Here is an 11,502-nt window from a genome sequence, read left to right as displayed (position 1 = left end):
CGAACCAGACATGGCAGATGTGCATACATGCTACATAAATGGGGAAAGAACCCTTCTCCTCAATGTGACTGTGGGGAGAATCAAACCATCGACCACATTATTGAAGAGTGTCCCTCAAGATCCTACAATGGTAGCCCTGAAGACTGCCTGTTTGCAACTTCAGAGTCAATTGATTATATAAATACACTTGATGTTTGTTTGTAACTATTTAAAGTTTGTCAAATACCTATATTACTAGTGTTTGTGTATTTGTTCTAAATGTGTTGTAATTGCCATACGATAAATAAGTAGCTAGATCATTCTTCTGTTGCTCATTTTAAGCAGACGACCGGTGACTCTTTCTGATATTCTTTCCGGATCCAATGATTGCAGAGTAAACAACAATCCCGTGCCCTTTCGTCTCTTTTTCGAGGACATATGTAGCATTGACCATTTCCTCGTTGAGATGTAGTTGTTGGCCCTCTTTGGTTGAGATGTAGTTGTTTCTGTAAAAGTCAAAGCTTCATCCAGGTCTTTGTTTCCTCGAAACACAAGAAGTGCAAAATCTCTTTCTAATCTGTGGCTTCATCGGATCCAAAGGTAAGCTGCGTAAAAAATCGCGCCGTATAACATTCAGGTTTAACTTATTCATTCGGAATAGCACTAAGGCATTTATTCCTGCTATATTTATAATATCAAAGAAAATAGTTAAGGGTCATTTTCTACTGTTCTGGCAACATTGTAAGAACCACACATTTGATCATCAACATCGTCCATAAACTAGGAATGAATATAGTCCACTACCGGTTGTTGGTTTGTTGGCAGTATCCTTGTCTATGCTGCCATCTGTATGGCTTGTGGATAGGACAAGAATATTTTTCTTCTTCCTTGTGACCAAAGATACAAGCGTGCAGTCTTTATGAAATGCAAACTGACTACTGAAGCCTAGTCTTTTGGTGGTATTCATGAATTATATCGGTATCTACTGCTTGTTTTTCTTCACGGTTCTGAGCATAGTTATCTTAAGTTCATTCTTTATTTGTATTGCTAGGGAGAACCTAAAAAACCAATTGTCCATAGCTATATTACGGTATGTTCCTCCTATAGAACTTACGGGACACTTGACAACATTCGATGACCTATTCGATAGTCGAAATTGGCCTTCTGGTTGAGGTTCACAAGGTTCACAATAAACTTGTTATTTAAGTCAACTAATGCCAAGACATTGATGCAGTACTTAGCACAAAAAACCAAACAAAACAAAACAGGAACACACCCAATTTTTCTTTTTTGTCCCATAACTTTTTTTCACGGGGTACAGGTGTAGGTATTTCTTTACAGAAAAAAACCTTTATCCTTCTTCTTCTTAATGACGTTTAATAAAAGTATTTAGGATTTACAATATTCCAGATACCACTTTTTAAAATTAGTCACTCACACCATTGTTTTGCCATTTTTTCTATTTCTTTCGAAATTGTCGAGAATGAAGTTTACTGCACGACGCGTAGCGAAGTGCATTAATCAATCAATTGAGGAAAAGTCACTTTACTTTCATGCTATACAAATGATTTTTCCACCTCCCTCAAATAACAAGAAATTTTTAATTTAAATGATTTCTTTTTCTTTAAATTTAAAGCTTTCTCATCCGGATTATCTACAAGAAGATCTTCAATTGTTAAAAAATATTTTAATTGCAAACTCTTATCCTCCAGATATGCTACATAGGATGCTTTTTTCTAATAGTGTTAATATAAATAAATTAACACCATTTTTTGCTAAATCTCAGAACATTGTATCCAACAATCAGAACATCTATTATCATTCACTACCTTTTATACCATCATTAACACCTAAATTAATACAAACACTAAAGGTTATTGACAATATAAAAGTAGCAACAAAGAACTATTTTATCAAAACTATTTTATCTTTATATTCCAAAACTAAGTATCCTATAGACAAATTAGATAAAACAAATGTCGTATACATCATTAGTTGTACTTAGTGTGAAGCTGAGTATTTTGGTGAGACCGGAAGAAATCTTTCAAATCACATTATTTCTCATAAAAGTGATTGCAGAATTAAAAAACCATCTTGTGCTTTGGCAGAGCATGTAATCGATAAAGACCGTATTATGGATTTTGATAACATTAAAATCTTGTGTAGTGAATGTAATAAATTCAAAAGGACTTTTTTGGAAATGGTTTGTATTAGCAAAAGTGATTATAATTTAAACAAAAGATCAGAAATTCAAAATATAAGTAAAATTTATAATTATATTTTTTCTTTGTAGTTTATATATGAAACCTGTAAAATATCACATTTTGATTTAATTTTCCATATATTTGTTACATTTTTTCAGACATCTATCAATGGTGAATAAATCTTCTTCTTTTTTGTTATTAAACAAAAAAGAATTTATAAATAAAATTTTATTTTTGGCAATATAATTGTCAAATATTTTAAGTTGGCATTTATGACGTTGAGGCTTATTTGTAATTGGTCGCTATTCTAACTTATTTATAAATTCAATTGTTTTTGTGTTACGAAACTTTTTCATAAATTATATTAAAATTTCAGAGAAACATTTATTAGATAAGAACATTTTTATATTAATTCTTTTTAAAATATGTTAGCAGCAAATATAAATTAAGGATCACTCGAAGAGTGGTGGGTTTTTCGGTCAAAAGGTGGAGATAAAAGACAAAGAAGGTGGCTACTTCGTTATTATAAGTGTGTTACCTTAAAAAGACATGTAGCAGTCAATGATATTAAATATGTAAAGAAGCTTACGACAATGGACAATGTAAGATTATGTTGTATAAACAATTAGTTGAAACTAAATACAGTTTACAAATTAACTCAAACTTACCACAGCAAAAGACCATGTGGTAATTGTACATGTATATAAAAATTATGTAAAAGAAAACCTAAGTAAACAAAATTAAACCAAAAAAAAACATTAATTTGTAGAGAACTAAAAAGATCATAAGATGCACTTCCAACAGTCTATTATTAGTTAAATTTAATTTTAACTTTAGGTATCATTATTAAATTGATTAAGATTAAAATATTTAAAAATAGAATGAGGTTACAACTCTTCTTAGCTGCTGCCGGTTAAATGGAAGCAACAAGTAGAATCCACGCCAAACAACGAGAAAAGACAGTGACCTTGAGGTCAAAATATGACAGAACAGCAAGGCGAATTATCAACCCCTATTGCAATAGAGCGGTAAATTTAAAGAATATGATAGATTTGGGTGACAAACCTGTCAGTAAAAACCAAAAAATAAAAGAAAAAGGGGGTTAAGATCACCATTTTTCTCCCAGTGATTGGTCAAGAGAGACAATGAACAAACAAGTGAGGTCAATCCAAAATTTCATATATTAAAATAGTCTACGTTGTGGGTGGATAGCCAGCTACAGGTGAAGATTGATTCAGTGAAGATTGACTCAGTTCCAAATGTTATGAACCTTGGACTGTTGGAAGTTGGAAGTTGAAAGTAGAATCACCTCCATGTTAAAAATTTAATAGCTTTTGATCAGAGTCTCCTAGTGGCAAAATCTAAAACAGCTTTTAAATATGAAGAGTGCATCTTTCGTACGTAATTTTTGCATATTGCCGTAAATAACAAAAATCATTAAAAATAGAAAAATTTGGAGAAACGTATCTTAAAATTCGTCTTATAGTATTTTACAGTAGACCATTTTAACACTTTGGCTACTGGCTATAAATTTAAAGTTTTTTGTCAGAAACTGAAACTATGTTTTGGTGAAATTCACAATATTTAATACCAAAAACATGTAAACATGAATATTTATGTATTTTTTGGAAAAACAAAAACATGTGTAAAGACCCTGTCAAAAAATGGTAGACACAGTTTGTAACAGAAATAAACGCGTAATTATCTTATTAGAAACTGTGTGTAACATTTTTGCACACAATGTTCATTTTTTTGCTTGACAGTAAAAAAGCAGTTGGTATACAAGAACTTCTCATAGCATGCTAGACAAGATATTTTAACACGTTTTGTTTCTTTTATAGCAACGTTACGTCCATTTGTATCACTTTTAATTTTATAACATCTGGTACAACGACCTCTCTGTTCCACTTCGGAAAGGTTGTGATTTATTTCTTGATTAACAAGACGACCATCCAAATTTTTAATCTGAAGATTTTGACCACAACAAAATTTCTGAGACGATTTCTTCTCTGAATTTAGTGACTTATTTTTCTGTTTTTTATAGCCTTGTATGCAGTGTGTGCATTTATAATAGATGTGTAAGCATAACTTCTATTGAGACTATCCTATATCATTTAATACCACTCCTTTATGTTGGTACATCCCACGGTTCGTAGACTTACTACGGTTGCCTCTTCCGACTGGGGTGGGGATGCTTGAGTTACGTCACCAGAGTACACAAGAATACAAAACCCATTTATTCGCGATTGAAACTGAATGTAGAGGCAGGTCGATTGCAGTGTTGATTGGTTGAAGGGGAAGAATTACGTCACGAAAGTACAGTTTCGGTCTTAATCTTCATTGGTTAGGCGGAAGAGGCAACCGTAGTAAGTCTACGAACTGTGGGTACATCCACTATTTCAGGCACAGACTCTGTAGTGAGAAACATGACATCTCTTTTGTGTTTCCATTTTTCAATTATGACTTTACTGTTGCTCTGTCTCATAACTAATTAACCCCTTTTTAATTTAGCTTCACTTACTACTTTCGGATTATGCTTCCTGTTTTTCTTAGTGTGCCTATTAAATATGTACCTTTGTTCAGAAGTTCTTGTGCTAAATTCACGCTAGTGTAATAATTATCTATACAGAAAACGCAAACTGAATGTAAACGTGGTTCCATAAGCTGTAGCACCACTTTTTTACCAATTAGCTTTTCATTAGGTGTTTGCTCTTTTCCCGTATAAATTTTAAAATTGTATGTGTAACCTTTCACTCCACATAATTTAAATAATTTTATACCGTATTTGTGGCGCTATCTGAGGCCATTTCGTTGTTTTAGAAGTGCAAATTGGACAAAAGAAGCTCAAACTTTATCTTGGACATATATTGATGCAAAAATAATATTTTAAAGTGGGTTTACGATTCAACCCCATCCAAATTTAAAAAAAGATTAAAGAAAACAAAAGGTTCGGCTTGATTTGTGTTTCTCCATTGTCCCAATAATGTCGCTTTTGTTAATGTTTCATTTGTAACTCCTAATATTATTTTCTGTTCAGCATATCTGTTGGTTTCCTCGGCAATAATTGATAGTATTTCGTGTCAATAAATAATTTACAAAAATGAATCGGGTGATCTCCTTCCCTCTGTGCAAAAAAAACTTTGAGAGAATCCTGAATTTTCCGTTAAAGTAAATGTCTTCAAATTACCTACAAAATTGTAAACAAAACTCAAAACTATAAAAGTGAATACTAATTTATATATACCTTATATTACCTGCACAATCATTCCAAATGACATTAGGATAATTATTAGTATTATTTAAAAAATTATCAGGTTCAGAATTGTTGTTGAGAGATTCTAGAGAGATCAGATTTGAAATCTAACACTTGCCCATCACTGTTAATTTCTAAATTATGAGGAAGAAAAGCACGAATCATGATAATTTGGATCATCTATCGAATCATCATCATCTTCACTAATAAAGTCATACTCCATTTCACTCAAATTCTGCGCTATTTCAAGTACTTCAGCATCACTTAATTTTTTTTTTGTCATTTTACTAATTTTAGAAACGTAAACACACAAGAGTAATGTTGTACAAATTAATATAGTGATTCCCGCCTACAAGTTAGTAATTATGCCATCTGCTGAAGAAGTCTTAAACTGCTCCGCCAGAATTTAAAAAAATCGGTAGGAGCCTAGATGCGCATATAAAAGCATCAGAACTGTGTTGAACAAACGTACACAGAGCTTGAAACTTTACCACTTCATGTGACCAAATTTGGTACACGCAGTTTCTGGTAAATATCAACTGTGTACCAGAAATGGTACACGCAGTAGCCAAAGTGTTAAGGGTAATTATTTTTCGTTCTATTTAGTGTACCATCTAACGTATATCTAACACTGCCTAGAAACGAGTTATAGAACCATTTTTGCAAGAAATGAGAACAATTGCCCAATAGGATTTATAAATATATTAGTGATTTTGTTCATCACCCTAATATAAATTATAAGCAATTTAAATTTTTTTCTTAATAAGAATATTTTAATCATGAAAAAACACACGAAAGTTAGTGAAAAAGGATTATCAGATACATTATTTATTTTTTAAATAACTTATAACATTTATTAATAAAAATCCCTATAACAAAACTCAATTACAAGAAGTAAATTCAATTTGCTAAAATCTTTTAATCAGTTCGTTTTTAGATGAACATTTCTTTAATCATTCAAAGTACGTCGTTTATTTAAATTGGCTCTTCTAGGAATACCATAGGTCAATGAATATTTTTGAAGAAAAAAATACACGGATATTTTAAAATATTTTATTAAAAAACTAGTAGGACCTGTTAAATCAATATCAATAACATTAATATGCATACAGATATCGGACGAGTCTGTAATAATCAATTAAAATAATAAGAATACTTCAGTTTACTAATAAACACCAATCAGTGATGACGAATTTTCATACAATTGTGTTTTGTGCAGTTGTATATTGTTTTTTGAACTGTTTCGTAATAGAAGCGCGTAAGTTTGGTCTTGTGTTGTTTTATTATCAATAATATTGAGTTAAAGCTATTTTCTTGTGGCATTTTTAAGTAATTACTATTTTAATGGGAATACGACTTTACAATGATATTGCTTATATTGCTGTGTTGCGTTCCTGGGACGACTTTTTTGTAAGATAGTTCATTAATCGTAGCATATAATTTGTGTTTAAAAAGACAACCATATGACATAATTATAGTAAAATTCTTCTGTTAGTGATTCCATAGTGAATCATGGAGATAAAACAAAAAAAAAACCTCATAATACTATTCCGACGTAGTAAGTATTTGGTGTTACATTTAGTTTACTCTCAATAAACATAAAATTCTGAATTTCTAGATAGATCTATATATTTATTTTCTTAGATAGATCTATATAGATCCTAGAGCATACATAATAAGTAATACGAGAAAAATAACAATACTACTACTATCGGTTTACAGCGTTCTCCGACGCTTTCCGACTCCTAACCGTAATTCTTCTCTATTTAACCATAGGCCTGGAGGGATTTCTCTTTTCTCTAGTTCTTTTTCAATTCCCTCTCTCTAGTTTCTTCTCGGCCTTCCTCTTTTTCTTCTTCCTTGTGGTGTCCACGTCAAAATCTGTTTCGGAATTCTGTCAACTTGCATTCTCTGTACATGGCCGTACCATATTAACTGTTTTGCTTTTATGTTATCAACTATTGTATGCTTGACTTCCATCATTTCTCGTATTCTCTTATTTGGTATCCGATCTCTTCTTGATTTGCCTGCTGCTCTTCTCCAGAAGTCCATTTCTGTTGCTAGTAAAAGTTTCTCTGTTCTTTGTTTCATTGGCCAAACTTCACTGCCATATGTGATTACACTTTTAAGTATGGTGTTGTATATGATTTGTTTGTTCGCTTTAGATATTGTTTGGTCCCACAGAATGCCATTCATCATGGATATGGCTTGTCTACCCTGTATGTTTCTGTCTTTTATAGCAGCATCGAGTGTTCCATTTTGAGTTATCTTCATACCCAGGTACTTGTATTTATCACAGTGTCTAATTTCTACCCCATCGTCTAATATAATGGACTGCTTTATACCTCCAATACACATGGTTTCAGTTTTCTTAATGTTGACTTCGGGACTCCATTTGTTATATTCTTCTATTAGCTTCCGAGTCATGTTACTCAAGTCGTCATGATCCTGAGCAATCAGTATTTGATCATCAGCGAAACATAAGGTGTACCGTGTAGTCTCGTCATCGAGAGGGATTACATTTTCTTTTCCACAGCTTGAGTGCTTGTTCCAGATAAATTTTGAAAAGGGTAGGCGAAATTGAGCAACCCTGCTTTAGACCTTTCGTGACCTTAAATCTCTCAGATATCATTGATCCAGTTTTAATTTTTGCAGTCGTTCCATTATACAGACTTTGGACTGCTTTGATAAGACCATGCTTAATGTTGGTTTGCTGTAGGGTTGATCATAGTTTACTGAGGGGTACACTGGCATATGTTTTTTGTAAGTCTACGTACACCAGGTGAACTTCTTTATTAACGGCTGTTTTTTTCTCAATAACTTGCGTAATAGAGTACAAGCGGTCTACTGTGGATCGCCCAGCTCTAAAACCAGCTTGCTCCTCTGCTTCGTAATCTCTATAGTTATTTTCTATTTTGTTCTTAATAAGTTTCCTATACATCCTACTTATTGTGCCGTTTGCAGCAATTCCTCTGTAATTTTCACACTGATCCTTGCTGTCCTTTTTGTGGATAGTTGACATGATAGATAATTTCCATTCTTTTGGTAATTCGACCCCATTTAAGCAGTCTTGAAAGAGTTTTCTTAACTGTTCCCGGAGTTTGTCTGTGCCGGCTTTCACTAATTCTGCAGGGATGTCACCAGGACCAGGGGATTTTCCAATTTTGAGGATTTGGTTATTTCTTCCATCTCTGATTTACTTATTTGTAATGGTGATGAATTTATACGTATACCTATCGTGTTATCTATGTTAGTAAATTCTGGTTTTTGTTGTGTTAGTAATTTTTTGAAATATTCTTCCCATTTTTCTGTTGTTCTTGGTGATATAACGTCTTTTTTCTTATTATTTCTCATACTTTTAATCAATCTCCAACTCTCTGTGCTTCTTCTACCTCCTACGTAGGTGTTGATCTTTTGGCAGTTCTGTTCCCACAATTTGTTCTTTTTTTTAAATTATCTTTTTTCTTAGTTTGGCTTGTGCTTCTTTGTAAATTGTTTTAACGTTCTCTGCTTTTGATGTTAATAATGTTTGGTATTTCCCACGTTTATCTCTAATTTCCTTTTCTATTTCTTCATCCGACCAGTACGGTTTTATTCCTTTGTGGTTTTCGTCACATTTCCCCAGTGCTTCTTCTGTTGCTAAATGAATCGACCCTTTGATGTGTTCATAGTGTTCTTCGGTATTTTCAAAACCCATTTCTAATTTTTGGTCTAATTTTGGAAAAATAACAATACCATACATAAAAGGATTATCAGAAAAACTTAGAAGGATAGAAGTGGAAATTGAAATGTCAATAAACTTACTTTAACCTTTAATTGTGGCTTATTCCCATTAAAATAGTAGTTAATAATATTGAGCATAACAATTTAAAAAATATATATTTATTAAGCCTTTCTAGATCTAAATAATTTGCATAAAATCTCTTTATAAGCTTTATGCAAAACGAGCAAATTTTTAGGAAACAAATACATATCTGAGGAGTTATAGCTTTCCTTACTGAAACATACATCTGAATTTTGCAGTTAACAGATACTGCCGATACGAGAAATTTGTTTGGATTCTTCAGGTATACGAAATTAGGACTCTTTTTTTTCATTATCTCTTGTACTGGATGCCTAATTTTGTAACGATTGGCAAAATTTTGTGGTTCTTAGTTCGAGTATTTCCAAATCCTTTAACTTGAATTAATTTTATTTGATTACTTTTATTCGACACAGTATAAAGTTTTTAAACCCTGCAGGATCTTCTTACATATTTGATCATAACTTTATTATAAACATTGGAACTAAGAGATAATCGTTTATTTGTACATTTAAAGAGCACGTTGCTTCGTTTCAAATCGTTTCTTTGAATATCTGATAAGTTTAGCCGCGTTAGTAATAGAGTTTTGATTTTGAAAACAATCTGAGTTTTTTTTTATTTAAACAAATATACCCACACCAACCACTAAGGGTTATTAGCGGGGGGACATACACAAACAGCAAGATACATATTGTTACATAAAAAAATATTTTTTACAATCTGGTATATAGTTCAGTCATTTTAAGATAACTTATAAAGACTGTAAATTTGACGTTAGTATACTTTTTAAATTATCACTAAAGGCACACGCGATTCTTTCGTTCTGGTACACTGGACACTCAACAATTATATGTTTCACTGACAACTGAGTGTTGCACTTGGTACACATCGGAGCAGCCTCCTGGTTGAAGATATGCTTGTGTGTAAGGAAAGTATGTCCTATTCGGAGTCGGTTGATGATGACTTGGTCTTTTCTATTATTTGGTAAGATGAGTTTGGTTCCTACTTGACTTAGACATGGCCATTAACTCTTTATGTGTTAACTATTTATTGTTGAGAACTTGATTTTTAGTCAATTTCGTCAGTAGAAGAAGGACTGTTGAGAAGCAGTTTCTTCTTTAATCTGGTGATATTGTTTTTTAAAGTTTTATTTTGTATTTGAGAATATATAAATTTTAAAATTTCTTTTATTTCTTGTCTTTCATTTAAATAATTTTTAACAATGCGTTCAGGATGTTTTGAGTGAAGGGAATTTGCCAGAAAATCACATATTTCATGAAAAGTAAGTGTAAAGGAAGGGTTTCTATTTTCAATTTTTTGTTTAATTTGATTTAGAATAATTGGAATATCTTCTTGCGTTTTAGGCTTTTTCTTAAGTTTTTGAGTATCGGGAGGAGGTAGGTCATTTTTAAGAATTTCAGGAGAGGACATTTGTCTTTTAGTTGCAGGAGTAATTTCAGTGGTTTTTCTATCGCTTTCAATTACTAAAGAATTTTCTTGGAATATTTTTGGTTGATTCAAGATTTGTAATTCATTGTTTGTTTGTGAGGAAGTGGTTTGGTCCTTTGTAGCTGATGCGTGATTTTGTATGGTATTGGGTTCTGGTTCCATTCGAAAATATACCCTCACTAAGTGTTACAACAGTTAAAAATACTCTTAAACATTTTCAAACTTCGGGATGTGTAAACAGTTGTAAAAAGTGTCATGAAGGTAATGAACCACGTGTTAGACCTGTCGATGAGGATCGTCAAAACAGGGATATTAATATTTGTGCTTTTGTGAAAGCTAGTGAACCCTGCAATAGTGTACAAATTGCTAGGTAAGTTAACGTGAATACTCGAACTGTCCAGCGAGTTCTCAAAATGAAATGTTTAATAAACTTTCAAAAACAAACATGACTTGTAAAAAAATAAATATTAAACATTGTTTATTAAACTCAGTGTTTCTAGGTATACATGTTTTGAGCCACTAAGTATTTGGGTAAAAACCCGTTAAATGTTATTATTTTAAATTTTAAATTTAAACTAATAATGTCATATCAGTTTCACATCCGGAACAATCTATATGGCACCATTCTTTGCAGACAACGCACTGTATCCACTTCTCTTCTTTTCTGTCTTCCAAAAATTCTCCATCGCAATAGAAACAAGTAGCATCTTCTTCTTTAGAATTGTCTGCTGCAATATCTATCATGTCATCACCGGAAGAATCGTCTTTGAAACTTACTGATTCGGATTCTGAAGGGGAATCTTGAAATATTTTCC

The 11,502-nt window shown here is 32.2% G+C and overlaps 1 protein-coding gene across 1 annotated transcript in view; it reads left to right on the top strand.

Moving 5' to 3' along the window:
* Positions 1–6,535: 6,535 nt before the first annotated feature.
* Positions 6,536–11,502, top strand: part of LOC140446035 (phenoloxidase-activating factor 1-like) — a 75,348-nt gene continuing 70,381 nt past the window's right edge. The window contains exon 1 of the mRNA XM_072538538.1: positions 6,536–6,694. Within this exon, the coding sequence (XP_072394639.1) occupies positions 6,622–6,694 (73 nt within the window). The 5' untranslated portion in view covers positions 6,536–6,621. The remainder of the gene's footprint in view (positions 6,695–11,502) is intronic.

Source organism: Diabrotica undecimpunctata, chromosome 7 (assembly GCF_040954645.1).
Source record: "Diabrotica undecimpunctata isolate CICGRU chromosome 7, icDiaUnde3, whole genome shotgun sequence".
Classification (NCBI taxonomy): domain Eukaryota; kingdom Metazoa; phylum Arthropoda; class Insecta; order Coleoptera; family Chrysomelidae; genus Diabrotica; species Diabrotica undecimpunctata.
The sequence above is the reverse complement of the archived record's forward strand: the minus strand, read 5'-3'. Positions and strand labels throughout refer to the sequence as shown.